The sequence below is a fragment of the Vulpes vulpes genome, chromosome 1 (genome assembly GCF_048418805.1).
Source record: "Vulpes vulpes isolate BD-2025 chromosome 1, VulVul3, whole genome shotgun sequence".
Classification (NCBI taxonomy): Eukaryota; Metazoa; Chordata; class Mammalia; order Carnivora; family Canidae; genus Vulpes; species Vulpes vulpes.
Window position 1 is genome coordinate 172,713,478 of NC_132780.1, and position 20,608 is coordinate 172,734,085.

At 35.2% G+C, this 20,608-nt stretch overlaps 1 protein-coding gene across 32 annotated transcripts in view; it reads right to left on the reverse strand.

Moving 5' to 3' along the window:
- SNAP91 (synaptosome associated protein 91) overlaps window positions 1–20,608 on the reverse strand; it is a 140,495-nt gene that overhangs the window by 65,216 nt on the left and 54,671 nt on the right. For all 32 annotated transcript variants that reach the window (XM_072736302.1, XM_072736387.1, XM_072736416.1 and 29 more), the window contains exons 8-10: window positions 11,964–12,070; window positions 7,567–7,608; window positions 2,101–2,171 (exon numbers count right to left, since the gene is read on the reverse strand). In XM_072736302.1, the coding sequence (XP_072592403.1) occupies window positions 2,101–2,171; window positions 7,567–7,608; window positions 11,964–12,070 (220 nt within the window). The remainder of the gene's footprint in view (window positions 1–2,100; window positions 2,172–7,566; window positions 7,609–11,963; window positions 12,071–20,608) is intronic.

Genomic DNA, 20,608 nt, shown 5'->3' on the forward strand with positions numbered 1-20,608 from the left:
CACTTAAGTTCCCAGGTAAGCACAAACATACAAAGAAGAAAACAGTTAACTACTATAGTTCATTTATATTAAAAATAGGGAATAAGCAAAAGACAAGTTCATATGTGGTCTCAGCCAATTCAGAAGAGAAACAGGACAAGCATAAAATGATTTTAAAGGAGAGAGAAACATTACCCTCAGTCAAAGGTAATTCAAATCAGGAGATCACTGAATTTCTATTTCTCTACACTTACAAATGTAACTATGTGTACATAGCTAAGTTTTGCAAAAATAGTTTACAGCAGCCACAAGGGGGCGAATTTAGACTTGAAATTAAGGCTAACGAAATTCACCTGAAAAGACTGCTTTTTTGGTGACTGCAGTACTGGCATGTTTAACGTGGGAAAAGTGTGGCTCTGTGCAGGGTGTTGGGGGACCCTGAAGGGAAAAGAATACAGAGAAGCCGACTTTTCATCGAGCCTTCTGAGGTGCCTTGCCAAGGGAGAGGCTTTAAGTCCTGAGGATATACATGTTTCCTTAGCCAAAGAGGTCCTTCTACCACAGGAGCAGGGACAGTTCTTAGGCTTCTTGCCTCCTTTTGCTTAATTCTTACACAACTCTTTTGGCTTCTTAGACACTCTAATACAGGGTAGCCCAGCAATAACTGGAAGTGGGCAACTTAATGTACTCTCAAGTCACCAGATGCACTCTCATGTCTTTTTAGCTGGCATCAATCTATCCACAAAACTCTGATCATCCAGGGCTACAATGAAGTGGAGAAAGACCTTGCTCTTGCACTGTGGTGACAATCTTAACAGAGTCTCTACAAGGTCCTGTCATGCATCATACCAAATACCTCTGCCATAACTGCCTGAGAGATTCCTACACTGTTGTTCATCATTGAAAATATAAAATATGCAATTATTTTTATGCTAACTTGGAAAAGATGATAGAAATTACACTTAGCTAATGAAACAACAAGCAACAAGTAAGAACAGGACATGAATCTAGATTCTGTGCAAATGCTGAGAGAGAAGAAAACAGAAAGGAGTTGCATTTTGATAGCTGCATTATAGGCAAAATCCATGAGCAACATATAGCCCTGCAATGTTGTCTCTATGAACTTCTGCTGTCAATCTAAATGAAATAAACATAAAGCTGGGACCAACAGACAGATTTCAAGCTAACTCTGTAGACATAGCTACAGGTGGAGATAATGAAGTATAAAATTGTCCCTGAACTTTAGAATCAGAAAACCTATTTAAACTACATATGTGGGAAAAAAATGGCCACAGCACAAGGTAGTGCATGATTAAAGAAGGTTTAATGAGACAGCCCTCCCAGGATGGGTAAGATTTACACACACACAGAGACAAGGAGGGTAGACAGCCAAGACCAGCAGAATTATAATTTGAGCAAGGTACAAAGACTGGAAAGCATTGCGTACTGTGAATAGACAAGTTTGATACTTGCTAGAGAGAAAAAAAAGAATTGGAACCGGCACATTTTTGCATGCAATGTGGAAAAAATAGTAAAAAATGTATGTGCCCAAACACAAAGGTATGAAAATACAGTAAAATTGTACTTATTGCTGACTGATTGCTATCCACTCTATAAAAAAGATCCCTGAGCAAAATATCAGCAGCATGCCATGCTGAAGGCTTCAAGTGGGGAGAGTCTAAAATGCAGAAAACTATACCTGTGAGCTCTGCTTTTTTTCACAAAAAGGTAGGTAATGTAGTAGAATATTCAAGGCTACCTGTGAAACTGTGCGTTTTACTTCTGCCCAATGATAACAGCCTCAGTTTTTAAACACGAATAACTCTTTTTCTGTATATTGTAAATCCCCCTGTAAGGGTAAGTATATACGTCATCAAGTTCAGGCAACTGAAGTACAACCTACTAATCTGCTGCATTAACCTGCAGATAGACTGCTTATGCCCGGGGTGACACTGCCATAAGTTAATTGGATGGATGGGATCTTGGCGGAAACCTTGAAGAATTACAATAAAGCATACCCTAAAGCTGTGGTGGTATAATAGTACCATGATACATCTCATTCTTATAAAGAACGACTGTTAACATTTTTCATTTTATTTAGAATATACAACTAATGCGTACTTGTTTCCAGGTTTCTTTCCTTCTAATGTGTTTAGATGCTGTTCAAGGGTCTCCATAAGACTGCTGGGAGCCTACAATAAGAAAGTAAAAATAAATGTCTGCATTGCTTTCTTTCACAGTAAATACACTGGAACATCACTGTAATTTTGTATGGTGGAGCTCTGTGTGTGGAGCCCACTGCATATGGGAGGTAATTTCATCTCAGGTTCTTTTGGTACTTAAAGATTTATAGATTCCAGAGAATCTCAGACGGGCCCATCTTACATATAGTTAACTCCACTGCACAACAAATGGCACTACAGTGTGGTTTCAGTGTAGAGATTGCATTGGATAGACTTTTCTATGATATTACTTATATGAAATAAACTCAAATCAAGTCCACCATATGGTTCCATAAGATCACATGAGAAAATAATAGGTATTTATATCCAATTAAAAAATATAAGTGCCCAAATACAAACTTATAGAAGTCTGAAACTACAGTAAAATCTCACTTATCTACATGTGACTGAAATGTCAGGAAAAATTGCCACTGTAGTAAATAAAAGTTGAGGGGTGTAAGTGATAGTTATGAAGAAAATGATACATCTTTAGTAGTCAAGAATTAAGATTTTCTTATTGAGCTACTTAATTTATATATATAATAAAAACTTTAGCAATATGATAATGTTAAACTACTGTATTTTAGAAGATTTAATATATTTCAACTCTTTTATTAAAAGGTACCTGAATGTTTGTTTTCATGCTAACATTTTAGGCAATACAAAGCAATGGCATTTTACTGTATATTAGAAAGAGAAATAATAAGTTCATACATATATTCCACCCCATTTACTCCTCAAGCATTAGGAATTTAAGGTCATCGTTAAATAATTTTAACCTAAATTAGTCCTTAACAGCAGTGTAAGCATTCCATGAATGAAATATGGAGCTACATTTACAGATACATTTAATTCTAACAATTATCCTTCAAATTCATATGAAATTAATTTTGAAGACCTTTCACTATGCTAACTGCTAAAATAGCTCACATAATGCAAGGAAATTCATATAACTGTACATTTTACATTGTACCTGTAATGACAAAATCAAGTGGAATTCTTATTAAAAACTTTTAATTTTCAAAGTTCAGGATATTTAATCTCATTTTCACTTCACTAATAGATTCATGAGCCATTTTAACAATTAAGTGATTATTATATATGTAATTATATGATTATTATAAATATAAATTACTAAGTAAATAAAAATATTAATTTGATCAAAGTGACAGAGGTAGGGTAGAAAGACTCAGTCCTATTAGCATTATCTAAAATATTATGGCCTATACAGTAGAAAAAGTAAGCTTATGGGGGATATAATAAATTTAGAAAGTTGTAAAAATTAGAATTTAAAAATATAATTCAGGTGAAAGTAGACTTACTTAGCAAATTCCAAGAAACTGAAACTAAGACTATACCCATAAGTTGTAAAAAAATAAATTTTTAAGAGAGAAGGAAAATTTTGCTCCATAGGACTAACAGTATACTATAAAGATGTATTCATTTAATACACAGAATATGCACTGTATTTTTAAAAGCAAGAAAAAATGCTTCATAATTTTTAGGTGAATTAATACCCGATAACTTCAAAATTATCATGCTAAATGTCATAATAACAATTACTATAATTGTCAGAATAATGGGACCTAGGAAGCCTGGGCATATAATTTCAAAATTTACATATTTCTATTTTTTTCTACTGGGATCATAGTAAGGAAAAAAAAATCAAGCCACAGAACTCCTCTCCATCCAGTTACAAGACATAGGTCCTCTAAATGTTCAATGCAACATAAAGAAAATGTGATTCCATGTTAAAATGGCTTAAAAAGACAAATGCTACTTATAGTCACAGAACAGAACAATATGGGATAACAAAAAAGGAGGTGGTGTTTTCTCCTATAAACTTCCTTGGTTACCTTAAGAACAAAAAAACCAAAAACTGGGACGACAGTTTGCAACTTCATTCTTTTTTGCAAAGTTTCTTAATAATTTTTGGATGAAACATTCAAAAGAAAGTGGCAGTCACAAAAATTACTAGTTTAAAAAAATCTTACCAAGAGCACAGATTACAAAACTAACTTTTGTCTTTGAGGGGGGTTATTCTGTGATAAATTGCACATAAAATTAAGTTTGGAGCATTTTACCTTAAAGGTTTAAAAATGCTTCATTATTTACATTTTTTACAAAGACATGTGAGATATAATAGAAACAAATTCCTCAAATGTTTTTGGAGGAAAAACATCTATTTTGATAGTAATGTTCACAAATATAGGAATATTGGCTGCCTTCTTAACTCTACCTATGGCACTGAGTCTATCTTGGCAGTATAGTAGACAAAAAGTGTCTCAAATTTCCAAGCAGCAAAACTTTGAGAATGCCCCTGCTGTTGTAAAAAGAATCTAAAAGAACAAACTATAAATAGCAGGATCTTAGTTGCTTATTTTTAAAAATGCCACAGTAAATAGACCAATCAGATGGAAACACCAACCCAAAAATCGAGTCATTCTGTGGAAGCTAACAGGTAACAATAATGTATCACTGTTCCAGAACTGATCAGTGGTATGGTTTTTTTTTTTTAAAAAAAAACAAAAACAAAAACAAAAAAATCTTCCCTTTACTAGTAGTTTTCAGATCAACCAGAATTCCCAACACCAAAACCTAAGATGTTTTTCACAAATGGAGATACTTTAAATTTGGATCACACACACACACACGCCAAACAGAAAATGCTTTAGAACCTAAAGTATCTGAATTGTCAATGGTTGCTTCCTTTTGGATCCTGGACTCACAGTCAGCTTTGAATTTGTTCCAAGAAAAGGATTTTCAAAATATCATTTAATTGATGTTCATAAATCATTTAAATGCAATCATGATGATATGCACAATTATCTAAAAAGGACTATAAATGACCACACTGGTATTTATTTTGCATTTTCCAACCAAAATGACATCTATTAAATTCCTCTTCTCCACCTTGCTGCAAGAAGAATTCCAATTTTTTTTTTCAGACATAAGCAGCCTATTCTTACTCCCAGTCGCTAGGTAGCTTCCCCACATCTATCGCCTTTATAACCCTCATCCATGTTGGGTATTTTGGCTCACTGCCACAGCTAGAATCAGTGGCCTTGGTGGCTACAGAGGAGCCTGGCAGAAAGTAGAAACTAATCTCAAAGATGTTAAACGAGTCCACACAACCTGGCATCTCTGACCCATCACCAGATTAATCTTGGTCTAACACTGTGTAAAGTTGGACTAACTCTAGAGCAGCTCACATTCCAACTCAGACCTGATCATACTGTCACAGTGGGTCTAAATTGCCAGATCAATTAGAAGCCTCCACTAGACCATTGGAAGGGGCTCTAAATAAGAATTAGGGAGAGTGTTTAGTCCTGTCACTCATAATCCCAACAGAAATCATAATTGGTTACTTATTAAGAAATTTCAAAAGCACACAATACTCTTGTTTTGAGATTTAAATATATGCTCGAGAAATGAACCAGAGAATTTTTGCCTGTATGATGAGGTAATTTTAAAATAGACGTCACTATGGAAGTTTATGTGGCTCTTAAGGTCATAAAAAATGCAGAGGAAAGAATGATATCAGATTCTAATAAATATCACAAAATACTCAGGGCAAGATTTTACCCTTTTTAAGGATAAGATCTCTGTTGCCCTTATTACAGTAACACAACGTACACCATTAAGTAGTATGTCTCTGGACTACTATTTCAGAGAAGGAGATTCTATAAATTATAATGAATATTATAGCAACATTCAAAATTAAACCCAGGTTTGTGAATCCTTCTTTCAATGACGTATTACAATTTTCTAATTAAAAAAAAGAGAACCAAGCCGGGCCTGAACTCAAGACCCTGAGATCAAGACGTGAGCTGAAATCAACAGTTGGACACTTATCTAACTAAGCCATCCAAATGCCCCCCCCAAAAAAATATTTAAATATTCTTTTAAACTTTTGTCTCAGATGTTAATACAAACTGAGACAAATGAGGACCTAGTTTCTTCTTAACTGAGAGCCTCTATGATAATATATTTAGTTTTACTTTTATTCCATAGTAAGAGCATCTATACAGTTGAAATAAAGATTATTTACCATTTCTAAAAGCTATTCATTGAGCAATATATTTTAATATCTACCTTTTTTTAGGTTAATATGTATTACTTGGCTATTTTACCAAACTACAATGTAAATATTTATTTATTATTTTTAATTTTTTAAAATTATTTATTTATGATAGTCACAGAGAGAGAGAGAGAGAGAGAGAGAGAGAGAGAGGCAGAGACATAGGCAGAGGGAGAAGCAGACTCCATGCACTGGGAGCCCGACGTGGGATTCGATCCTAGGTCTCCAGGATCGCGCCCTGGGCCAAAGGCAGGCGCCAAACCACTGTGCTACCCAGGGATCCCCTTTATTTATTATTTTAAATATAGAAACATTTCAAAGGATTATAGTCATTTTGTTATTATTAAAAAGTGGGTCATCTTTTATTATGACAGTTTTCTTCTATTATGATGACTATTTACAAAGATAGAAAACTCATACATTCACTACTGGTATGTAAGATAGAAGCTCTATATTCTCTCTTAATACCTCACAATCTCTAGTTAAAGGACATGTTTGGGACAGAAATTTACCATAACACAGTAAAGAGTTGATTAAATGAAAACAGTTCCTGCCAATTATGAGAAAAGTCACACAGTAATTCTGGACATGTGAATGGTTCTTGATTCTACATCTTAGGAGCCCTAGAGTGTACCCTCTTGACAGATGAAAGGATCCATAAGAAAGCACTACTGTTATTTTTGCTTGCTAGATGATCCCTAGAGAAATCACTTATCTACTACTATGACTTTTTTTTAAAGGTTATTTATGGTAGAAATTCCTCTACTTGATAGGGAAGACAAGAATCAGTGTAGTAGAACTATAGTATCAGAGTGCTCCTCTTCCATGCCCCTCCTTCGTACCTGGGAAATGTTGAAAACTAGGAGAACAAGCAGAAAGAACATTTCAATGTTCCAACTACATGCCTACCAATAGTCACTGTTCAGAGACAAAATGCTTTTCAAACATTATTCAAGGCTTCTTTTTGAATCAAGTTCAAGAATGAAAAGATGGTCCTCAAACAGTAAATTTGGATGCCTTTAAAAGAAGAAACTATGTTATAAGGGCAGGTAAATCCAAAAAAAAAAAAAAAAAAAGGCAGGTAAATCTTCATATTAACTCCAGAAATATATTCAGTAGCTAGAAAAAATATGCAAGCTAGAATAATTTCCAAGAAAGTTGGTTGGCCTAAATTCAAAATGCATTAAATGCTTATAAGACTATGCCCCAGGTAATATCTTTTATGGCAAACTATGGAGTAATAATTTCATGCCTACTACACTTTTCACTCAGAGAATCACTTACCTGTGTGAGGTCAGGAATGTCACCTTTATCAATGCCAACTTGCTGCAGATTAAAAAAGATAAGGTTCTTAATGGAAATTTTTAAAATTAATTTCTTTGCATTTAACAGAAGACAATCCACAGAATAGTTAAAACCAAGCTGAATCTTGGTATAAAAGAACTGTCAACTCAACATAATAGAGCAATGATTTTCTTAATGTAGTTAGATATAACAAATGTACAGAATTTCACTAGAACCCAAAAAAAGACACAAGATATTGAAGTATAAAATTTAAAGTTTTCCTCCACAGCTAATGACAGCTAAAAGTAAAAAAAAAAAATTCTTAGACTAAATTTAAATTGTTATAAATGCTCAGTAAATCCTCTGGACAGGGAATGGTCATTTAGGTTTAATAACTTGTTCAGGGTGTAGAATCCACCTCTCTTCCCACAGAGAGAACCACTTTGTGTTTTACTTATGTATCCTTCCAGAGTTTCTTTACGTATATCTAAGGAAATCAGAAATATATAAATACATATTTATTTCCTTCATTATTATACAATAACAGTGTATTATATACACTGGGCTTATATTTTTCACTTAACAATACATCTCAGACAGATATCCGCATTAACACACAGAGTTTCCTTATTTTTTTAAAGAGCTTCTTTCCCTATGATTTATTTTTATTTAATAAGTCACATATTAACGGACACTGAAATTGCTTCTAATCTCTGGCCATTGGGAGCAATGCTGCACACAGCATTTTGTATGTATGTGAACATACCTGTAGGATATATTTGTAGAACTGGAGTTATTAGGTAAAAGCACGTGAAATTTTAGTGTTGGTAGCTTAGGGAAGGGAAGCAGGGGAGGGAGGAAGAACAGAAAGGAGAAATAGCACGAAAGAGCACAAATATGGGAATATACAAATGAAAGTGAATCAATGAAAAGAGTATATATACACGTTAACTATACTGTTCTATCAACTCTTTTGTGGGTTTAAAAATTATTCAAAATAAAAACCTGGGGAAAAATACAAATCATAACTTCAATTCTCTCATTATGTAAATGATAAAATTTAGGCTCAAGGAAACAAAGTAGGTTAAATCAAGTCTCTCCCTTTGAGACATGAACTGCCTTGATTATGTTGATGGAAATGCAGAAGCAAATGCATGAAGCAAGCATAAGTACTGGGTTCCTACAAAGACAATAAAATAAACTAGAGATCGGAAAAACCACTTGTTTGACAAATGCTCTTAGCTAAGTTCTTATTTTGCTTTCTCTAGTCTATAGCAGGGTTTCTCAGGCGTGGCACCATTCACATTTTAGGATGATAATTTTTCAGGTCTGTCTTTTGCACTGTAGGATATTAGCAACATCCTTCTCTACCCACTGGATGCCAATACTTTCCTTTCCTCCAGTTGTGACAACCAAAAATGTCTCAAGACACTGGTTGCTGGGGAGAAGAGGGGAGCAAAATCACCCATTGTGGAGAACTACTGATGCAGAGCATTGACTCTCATTCTCCTAGAGCAACTTAGGCTGCAGATTCCTCCTGAAGGTATAGACATTACCTGCCAATGACTGAACTCTGGCTTTAGGGAAGCTATTGTTGCTTCCCAAAACTCAATTAACTATCACAAATTATGGAAATTATAAACTTAGGTAACTTCATTCCATTTATTTCCATATTTTAATACATCTTTAAGTGATCCATTAAAAATATTAATATGAATGAAGTCAGCATTTTTGAAATTAAAGTATCATGCATCTTTAATATTAGGATCATCTTGATAAAAGGTGATATGTTTCTCTTAAATAGATAGTTAACAGAACTTTTTTGAACCGAAGACATAATGGAATTCTTTTTAGAATTCTTTAGTTTAGGAATTCTTCCTTGACACTGCTATTTTCACTAACCTGAACTTCTGAACCATAATGTAATTGGAGGCTTGAGCTGAGGTGTAACTGTATTCCAGAAATCTCATCACTTTCTGTCTGCAAATATTCTGGGAGACATAACTCCTACGACTTGGTATTTATCTTAGAATAGCAAACTAAGAATAACTTAGTTCTATAAAAAGGGAAGTGTGTTTAGAAGAAATGCCTATTAGTTATAAAACGACCATTTTACAAAGTTTCAATTGCCTGCTTTAGGAGACTTCATCGTAAAAATTCAAAACATGCAAAGTTTTCTCATTTCAAGCAATTCCTCTGGGATATTTGAATGTTTCCACAGACGTTGTTCAACTACTCTATGTTCCTTTTAACATGGCGGACAATTTGTTAATATTTGCCAATAGCCTATATAAATAGTTCTATTTTAAAAATGGCATTCTAGAAGTCTTCTACACATTCTTCAGGAAAATGGTACCAACTACAGGGTAGCTACTGGATATGGTCCATACATATGTACATCATACAAGGGTTGTTTGGTAGAGAGAGAAGCTTTGTACATTTGTTAAGAAATTTCTGTATTTACCAATCATAGCTGAACCACTCAACATTGGTATTCAAACAATTAATACCTAATTTATGAATAATGTAATTTAAGTAAAGAAAACACAAATGGTTGTTAGCCCATTGTGGATTAGTATTTATTCTATTAAAATAATTTTGTAAATTAGTATCATTGTATACAAAAGTCATAGTCATAAAGTTCAAATAAAAGTATAATATTTATATTCAGCTATTTAGACTAATTTCTGTATACTTTCTTCTCAACAGCCTGAAATGCGCCTGTGCTAACATGAAATTATCAAGATATATGAAATAAAATGTTACACCTAAAAAGAGAATGAATTAATAAATAAGTACCCCCTTTCTCACAAAGACCTTGAATCCAGCCTTACAGTGTTGATTAGAGAAATGTATACCCTAGATTGTCACACATCCAGCTCCTTACCTATCTAATATATACAATAAAGAATGGGGGAGCTGGGCAGCACATGTACCGAGAATCAATGGAACAATGAAAGGATCTTCTGCTCTGGATGCTTAGGCATAATTGATATTTCCACAGAAAAAAGTCAGGCAAATTTTACTAGATTATATTGATAACTAAGGTTAAACCAGAGGAAAATCTTATCAAATACAAAAAGCAAAATTGTATAGCAGGAAAAGCAAAACTTTCAAGCAAGTCTATCCTTTCTTAAAGACAACCATCATCAATAAGCCCTTGAGAAATACACATGCCTTCATGTATATGTAATTCCTGTAAACTAGTCTTTGCCCTTTGTTTCTCATATTAGATATTAAAAAATACTTTTGTTGATTACAAACTATATGGACCAAGGTCAAGAGACTATGTTTTGCAGTTATCAGTCCCCTAATTTGAACTTGACAATTATTATTCCTGTGAATAAGTGAAATCTGAAAGATAATGCATGGACTACAATGCTTTTGGAATTGTGTGTATAAAATGCTTGTTCTTGTGCTATATTCTCAAAATGACAAAAATTGAAAAAGCATGGCACAAATGTTCCATGGCCACAGCCTTGTATGCTTTGCTGTTCACCTTCTGAATACCTCGCACATGGCACTCCAGTCAATACAATTTGTTCACCGACACATAAGATAAGACCCAACTAGTCATCCTGCCAAACGACTGTGATAACAATGTTGTAACTTCCGATATCAGTATGAATCAATAACTGGATTTCATGAGAGAAAACACTAACTTACAAGTAACACCTCCTCAGGAACACCAATTGTATGGTTACACAGTTATTGTGATTAAGTACAAACAGACATCCTTAAGAAACAATTTATAAACTTCATAAAATTAATGATACTTTAATTTTTTTCCTTGTATTTAATACTGACAAAGTAAGGAGGTCATATGTATGATTTCTACACACTAAGAACAATAAATGGACTTTCTTAAGGGCTTTTTAAAAATATTTTATTTATTTATCCATGAGAGACCCAGAGAGAGAGGCAGAGACAAAGGTAGAGGGAGAAGCAGGCTCCCTGTGATGAGCCCAATGTGGAACTTGATCCCAGGACCCTGGGATCATGACCTGAGCCGAAGGTAGACGCTCAACCACTGAGTCACCCAGGGGTCCCATGGACTTTTTTTTTTTTGTTCAGGGTTTAATAAAAAGGAAGCTCTTCCTTACAATCAAAGATAGCCATAAGTGGAGAAGAGGGATGAACCACCTTTTAAAGCTCTGAATCTGCTCAGTATCCATGAAACTTGTATTTGAATACAGAATGATCATTTAATTGGGATGCAGGAGTGTACAGTTCTCAGTGAGAAGTTGAAGGAGAGCACCTTTGAGGCCACTTTTAGCCCTAATACACTGGAGTTCTGGGACAGAATGCCTTGCCAGATTATAAACCCCATTACTGACTCCAGATACATAAATTTATATTCTTAAATTATATTTCCAACACAGCTTAATATTACTTACCTCTGCAACTTTGAGAAATTCAGATACTCTTGTCATTCTAGTTAGAAATCGTTTGTAAATTTCTAGGGCATCTTTACATTGTCCTTTCTTCATTTCAAAAAACTTTTCTGGAAGAGATAGATAAGCATTTTGAAAAGACTATTATTTCAATTTTCTTCTAAGTTTACGTTAATGCTATTAATTAAAACTTAAATGAGTGTTTGGATCAAAACAACAGGCACTTCAACCTGTATGAGGTTCTAAAGTACCTAAAAGAAAGGGGACTCACAAAGTTTAATGACAGAGTTATGTTCCAGGTGTCTCAAATGGAAGCATTTAAATAATGAAAGCACAATTAAAGTAGAAGAACAGATGAAGTGTCGCAACAAGTTAAATTCATGATCCATATATATATATATCCCAGTACCCTGCTTTAGAAAATAGAATCAAATACTTGCTTATAATCTCATAAGTTTTACAGCATCATTATTTTCTTATTAGCTCACCATAAACCAATAACCTATAAAGCAGTAAGTTTCTCCAAATTAAAGAATTCTTTAATTCTTTGTCTACACTCTGCATAAATTGATACTTTTGTTGGCCATAAATGGTTCTTTCAAACATTATAATGTGTCTCTTGCTAGAAAGTAGTGGTGTTTTGTGAAAAATATTTGGTTTACCAAACTCATCATGGCTTCCTAGTCCATAATTGTATCCTCCTTTAACTTTCAACTTTCCAGACAGAAAAACAGAGGATCCTTTTGCCACTCTCTCTTGCACTCCCAAGACTGGAATTCACAATTACAAGGGTACTATAGCTACATTATAATTATACTACACAAGTGTATTTTCTACAAAAGTGTTTGGAAGAAAACCAGCATTTTATCAGTATTTTTGCCAGCCAGTCATTTATCAGTTCATTCAGTCAATAATTATTGACATTGTGAATGAAGACAGAGAAGGCCAGGGTCTGCAACAGCTTCCAGGCCACTCTAGATCATAACTGAGGATGATTCTGTATTCTTCATTATTTTATATTTTCACATGGTAACACACATGCTATTTTTATATTCTCTCATACTTTAAGGTTCTTAATTTCATTCAGCATGTAATTTTACTACCTTAAAAGTATTTTTAATTTTCTCAAGAAAGGTTTAATAATATATAATTACACAAAGAACTAATTATTGAGGGTAGCTACTCATTACCTTCTGTTGACAGTCTGGGTAATTTTACATTTAACATGGACCTCCCCTGTAGGGTATTCAAGGGAGGCAAAAAGATCAAGAAAACAAACACATACTGTTTTGCACTTAAGAGTCGAGAGGGAAGTAAGTCTTTTAAAATATGGCCATATCTAACCTAAAAGGTATTATGCTAAGTGAAGCAAGTCAGAGAAAAACAAATACCATATGATTTCACTTACATGTAGAATTTAAAAAGCAAAACAAAAAACGGACTCTTAAATACAAAGAACAAACTGGTGGTTGCCAGAGGGGAGGTGGGTGGGGGGATGGGTGAAATAGATGAAGGGAATTAAGAGGTATAAACTTACAGTTATAAAATACATAAAGTCACAGAGATGAATAGCAAAGCATAGGGAACATAGTCAATAATACTGTAATAACATTGTTATGGTGACAGATGGTGACTACACTTACAGTGAGCACTGCATGATAATGTACAGAATAGTCAAATCAGTATTGTTGTACATCTGAAACTAATATAACATTGTCAACTACACTTCAGTATCTAAAAGTGGCCAAATCTCTTCTTTATCCACTCTATCCTGTTTTCTAACGCTACAGGTAGAATTATGGTGCTATAAGGGAATAAATCTTTAACAGTTTAAACTTTTTTTAAAAAGGACTTATCTTGGCAAAATAAAATTCTTTCTTTCTTTCTAAACAATCTTCACATAAATAATTTCTTCCAAACATCTAAATTACTTTTCTTTACTATAATCTAAGTTTACTTATTTGCATCAGATCTTCAGCAGTAACACAAAAAAAGAAATCAACTTAATAATTTTAATTTCCTTTTAGAACCAATGCATCAGAACCTTACACAATTTGTCTCCTCTGGATGCTTTTTAAATTGTTCATATCTTTCACGGTAATTTAGGATTCAGGAACAAAGTAATAAAATTATTATGGCTTTAGGTTATAATTTCCAAATTGTTTCTGTAACAGTGGTAATGATACAGAAAAGCAACATGTACTGATATAGGGGAAGCTGCGAGATTCCCCTGTCCCCTAAGAGACTATGGTAGGGCCAGGAGCAATTCATACTTTTAACAGAAGGGATGGGTTATCCAGAAATAAGCTTCTGTCTTTATTTCATACTAAAGATAACATATGTTGATTTTCAGTATTTGAAATGAAATTTGAAATTTGGCCTTTTTATGTGAATCTTTATAATGTGTTGATAAATTTCCTTGCCATATTACTATTAATTTTCACAGAACAACTGTCCTAAGGAAAAGAATCAGACGAAAAGGAATCTCATTCCTGTGAAATAAACCAAGGCTTTTGCACATGGACTATGACTAATGCCCATTTGTCAAAAGGAAAGCATCTTCTTACTTGCACGTCGGAGTTTCATTATAAGTGATAAAATGTTTGCAAAGATTTGTGGCACCAACATGGATTCCAACATTAGCTGCAGAAAACTGCTCATGAAGTCCTTGATTAAAACTAACCCATAATTTATTTATCAAGTTAATTCCTAGCACTATTTAGTAAACAAGCAAAAAACATACCTGTCTCAAAACACTCAGGATATAGTAAGCGTATCTATCTTCTAGAGTGTTATTTTTGTAAGAGCAATTTAACAGCAATGCTGAATGAAGGCTACTCAACACCAGAATGTGATAAGGCAAGAACACATACCTCTACCACTTTTGAGGTCAAGTCTTTAATATGAAGATACAACTCTCCTTTTCTGCTCCTACTGTTAGACAACAGACTATCCTTTTCAAATTAGATGAAATAAAAATATATATCGCATGGTTATTATTTTAAAATACAGAGAAAATGCATTCTTACTACAATCTTATCTCTGAAGTCAACATAAAGAGAAAGTAAAACAGAGCAGCATTTAAGCAGATGTTCAAGACAATAGAGGAGAAACACATGGCTTAACATGTTTAATTGCTCAATGAATCGTAAAGGCAGTAAGTCCAATCAATGTTTTTGAAGCAGAAGTAGGAAACCAACAAGGGTACACACTAGTGAGAGGGCATGAGAACAAATCGGAACTTCATTTCTGACTGTCTATGGAGTTGAATAGGATAAGCAACTTCAAAATAACGGAGGTTTTAGGTTTAAAAGACTAATTATGTATCAATAGAAATGAGATTAGGAAGGGCAAATTCAAGAGTTCCGTTTTGAAGATTGCTGAGTTTTAAAAACACAATATCTAAATTTAAGTGTCTACAAATAAGACTTGCAAAACTGGTGCTCAGAAGAAAGGTTACAGACTGAAAGAATAAATCTGGGACTCATCATAAGGATATCTCCATAGGAAACCATAGGGTTCCCAAAGAAAAATATATAAGAAAGCAGGAAAATAACTGGCTAGAAATGAATCATAGCAAAAACTCACATTTATGAGTGGTAAGGAAGAGAAAGATATGCCCATAAAAAGGAATGGGAAGATCTGTTATTTGTTTTACTGGTAAACCCTCCCACTTGAAATAAAGGTAATACAGTGTTGAATTACATATTAACAGGTATCTTTCCCCAATAGGGCAAAATCTCTAAGAGCACTGTGTTTGATTGCCTTACCCAACCTCCATTCTCTCTCTTTCTAGACTTAGAAGCTAGGATGTCGGATACAAATTCAGTTCTGTAAATTAGACAGACCTGTGAGAGATCTGGAAGGTAAAACTGAGGTAGAAGCCATCTTCCTGTATGTTTTTAGCTATTTCTGTGACAAGAAAGTCCCTAGAAATGTAAGATTATCCTTCCGTAGCATTCCACTGTCTACCCTCCACCCTCCAAGGTTCTGAGGAGTAGTGGTTATAGTCACACCCATTTGATATGACTCCCTACTTCCTGGATTATAGCTTCACGTGTCTATTCTCTAGGTTCCTGGGGCTGCAGGGCAGCTGAGGTGGTGGCAGAAGTTTCTCATTTTTAGTGTACCATAAAGTGGTGGGCTCAGAAGTAGTAGCTTTCCTGGTGTGTAAGAATTTATCATTTCAGAAGTCATTCAGGAGGCTAAGCCTAGAACCACTTCTGATAATTACTTAAGCACCCAACTTCCTACATTAGATCCCTTTTAATTCAGAGTATGTGGAGTGGTTTCTGTTTCTTGAGTAAGCACAGTATTTGGTATTTGAAGTACTTGTAGAAATCAGACCCTCAAAATAGTCAAAGATGGGAATCTGGGACTAGATAAGTAACTGGCTGGATCTGAAGGCAGTGATGACTACCCACAACTAACAGAAAATTGGATTCTCACAGTCTGTGCTATACAGGAGCAAAATGATTACTTAAATTGTCACCTATGGTTTTCTGAAATGAATAGCTAAAATGAAGCTTACTGGGAGAGACCACCATGATGGGAATAAGACAAATAGAAGGTAGAGTGGATGGCTGCTCCTAACTCCAAAGGAAAATGACAACACAGGATTTTAAATTATTGGCTCGAGGCACCAGTCAGACAGTGGTACTCCAAAACTGCCTTCAAATAGTCTTATCTCTTGCAGACATAGGGCTGTCATCGCTGAAAGTCAGAGAGTCTAATCTTGTTAAGTTGCTGAATTACAATGTATGTGGTTAAGTTAAATTCCCAGCCTCACCACTGTCTCCTCTGTGAAAGTTAGGATGTTTATGGAGAAGAAAAACTAGAAAGGAGAGTGCTTCAGTAGATTCAAACCAAAGTGAGCTACTCTTGCCTGAAGAAGCTTTTCCTCAGTCTGAAGAGGCTGGTCCTGTCTTGCCTGGTGATCCTATAATGAAATCACCTTTCATGAAAGAATGAAAATTTTTCTTATATTCAATCCATCTATTTCTTACCCCTTTCCCCTTGTCAACTGCCTCAGTACCTAGAATGAGATTTAGAAGGCAGGAATCCCTGAATGCCTCAGAAAGACAAGTACAAAGTCTGACCCAGGACAAAAAAATATACATGCTAATAGAAGTGCAAGTCCTTGCAAATTCTGTTGGCAGTAGGGTTGCTAGATAAAATACAAGATACTGATTAAATCTTAATTGTAAATAGGTAACTTTTTAGCATAAATATGTCCCAAATATTGAACAGGATTTATTAATGTAAAAATATTCATGTTGGTCTGAACACAAATTTAACTGGGCATCTTACATTTTCCCTTCTGAAATCTGACAACCATCATTGATAAAAATGTAGAGAGTTGGGTACAGATTCTAAAGGTTCTGAATAGGCAGGAAGGCATATCATATTAGATTTCGTGATATAATTGATAATGTGTCAATTTGGGTGAACATGCTAAAAAAAAACATGGATTCAGATGCTAGCCTGAACATCTGGAATTAGCTCTAATATAGTGATTCCCAAACCAATATCCCAAACCAGTATCAACAGCACCACTCAGGACCTTATTAGGAATGCAAATTCTCAGGCTCAACCCCAGATCTACTGAATTAGGAACTAAGGGTTGAGGTTTAGCAATTTGAATTTTAGTAAGCTCTCCAAATATTCTTAAGAAATGTCCTTGCAGCACACAGCCAAAAGACTTTTTTTCCTCTTCTGTCAGAGACCTTTATCTGGGTGACTAAGCCCAGGGAAAGGGGATATACCTAGACTTTCCAGGAACACAAACTCTAAACTAATGTTACTCCCCGGGAACCCAAAATGTTACTCTACATTCTACCAACTTGAGGGGAAGCTTTTCAGGGATTAGGCAATAAAAGAAAATTAGATCCTGTGGATGTACGCAACTATCTGTAGTTGAAGTTTCCCCAGTTACTGGAATATATGTTTGGAATGGAAATACTATGAAAATAGCAGAGTCCCCACACTAGTTTCATGAACTCTTGAAAGATACAGGGGTAGCAATTTTTTTTTTTTTAGGGGTAGCAATTCCATCAATTTCCTTGATTAACTTGCATATCTGGTTTGTGAAATGGGTCATAGGTAGAGATTTACAGTAAATTACTGTGAACCTAATCAGGTGATGACCCTTACTTGTAGATTTCCAGACGTGTCCCTGTTACCAGCATACCAGGATAAAATCAGCATCATTCTTGACACTTGATAGGCAGCTATCAAACTAGAAAACTCTTTTTATCCCTATCCCCAAAAACAGAGCCCACCAGAAGTAATTTGCTTTCATCTGGCAGGGATGATAGTATATGCTTGCTGTCTTATTTCAAAGATATCAACCTCTCTGGCTATCACAATTCCACGGGTTGTCACATTAATGACATCAGGTTGATTGTACCCAGTGGTCAAGAATTTCAGTTATGCTAGGTGCCTTGATAAGTCACATGTATGTCATGGAGTGGGAGAGAGAATTTATGAAAGTTCAGAGACCTGTTACATTAACAAATTTTCTTTGGGTCCAAAAGTCCCCTGCATGTGAAGAACAAATTGCTTCACCTTATAACCTCTATAACTAAAATGTAGGCCGAAGTTTGCTGAGCTTTTTTAGTTTTAGAGGTAACATATACAACATGTGTGTGTTCTACTCTATAAAGAGTATCAGGTATGGTGTCAGATTTAAGTAGGATCCAGATCAGGGGAAGGCTCTGAAACTGCTCCAAAATGGAACCACATGGGCCTTTGTTCCTATGAACTTAAGAGTACTCAAAGTGCCTGCAGTAGATCCAAATGTTGTAGAATGCATCTGGCACACTCCAACAGGAAAATACAGTGGAGCTTTGGAGCAGAGCCATGTCTTCTTCAGACAGTAACTAATCTCCTTTGGAAAAACTGTTCTTGGCTTGCTTATAGAGACTGAGATTCTAACCATAGAATATCAAGTGATCATAAGACCTCAAGTGTTATCTAATATACATACGCATAAGTTGGACAAGTGTAAGAACACTCTATCATCAAATGAAAGTGGTATTGAAGCAGTCAGTCTCAAGTGAATCCTGAATACCCATGTGGGTTGTACAAACAGATGGCTCATATTCCCACTGCACCTACTCTTCTGGGCTGTGTTTTTCCCTCCAATCATACCTACGGCCTTTGGGGAATTCCCCATGACCAGCGGACTGAGGAGAAAAAGAATTCAAGGTTGGTTTAGAGATGGTTTTTCATGCTGGCACCAGTTAAAATTGGTTTGCTAAGTCATTATATCCCCTCCTTGAGAGCAGAAAGGAATCTTAATGTAATCCAAACTTCAAGCAGTGTATCTATTTTCACTTTATGTCAAAGTTAAGATGATGAGTTGGGGCGCCTGGATGGCTCAGTTGGTTAAGCATCCAACTGTTGATTTCAGCTCAGGTCATGATCTCAGGGTTGTGGGATCAAGCCCTGCATTGGACTCTGGGCCCAGTCCATAGTCTGCTTGAGATTCTTTCTCTCCCTCTCCCTTTGCCCCTTTCTCCATGCATGCTCATTTGCTCTCTAAAATAAGTAAATGAATAAAATCTTTAAAAAAAAATGGTAAGACAAATGGAACTACACCAAAAGATGAGCAGTTACTAACTGCTGGCCTAGATGACCAAAAACTTGGAAAAAATAAAATTGGAAGATTGGTGACAAGGTCTAGAGAAAAGGTAGTGGATGGACCTCTTAGAATGAATAAAGAGCATGAAGCTATTTTCATTTTATGCAAATATAGATTAAAGGGTAATTACCACAAAAAGATTCTCAATGATCAAGGGATAAAAGGACTCTATGCTGATGAACATATTGCCTATTATAAGTGGAGGTTATGAATAGGTCCAACAACATAGTCTGATATATCTGCATCATCGCTAAGTCTTCAGTCTGTCAATACCTGAGATCAACTCTGAGCTTCTACCCTGGCATCATAACCCAGGGAGTGTAGAGTCATCCGCCAAGTAACAAGTTAAAGATTAATTCCTTTTACCAAGGAAAAGAGCAGTGATCTCTCTCGTCTAGAATAGATAGTTTATCATGGATATGGATTTATCACCTCTGCCCATATTGCTTTGCCAGTACCACCATCTGGGGAATTACTCCCCATTATGGTATCTCACACAATACTATTCTGCTACACAAGAAGTGAGACAACAGACGTACCCCACATGATTTGTCAGTCTTAGCACGAATCCCTTTAGTCCAGAAATAGCTGATCTTACATAATGATGGAATGGCTCTACAGAACACGCTATTTTAAACCTACTCTAAGAAGATACCTTAAGAGTTAGAGATTCTGCACCACCGGCCAGTCTATGGTACATTGTTCACCACAGCTAGAGTATATGGGTCCAGAAACCTAGGAGCTGGAGTGGCTCTTCTATAATACTTAATGAGGTGGCAGTGGCTTCTTATTCCTATATGTTTCTAGGGGTAGCATCAGAGGTAGCCATTAGCACAATGACCAAGGGTTATTGGGACTTATTATAAAAGGCAAAGCCTAGAACCTTCAGTCATTCTGGTACTTTCTAAGTACCAAAATCCTTGTATGATATCCCTTCTGCTTGAAATTTCTAGAGTGCTTTCTGTTTCTTGGACTTAATCTTTGACATAAAAACAGAGAAATG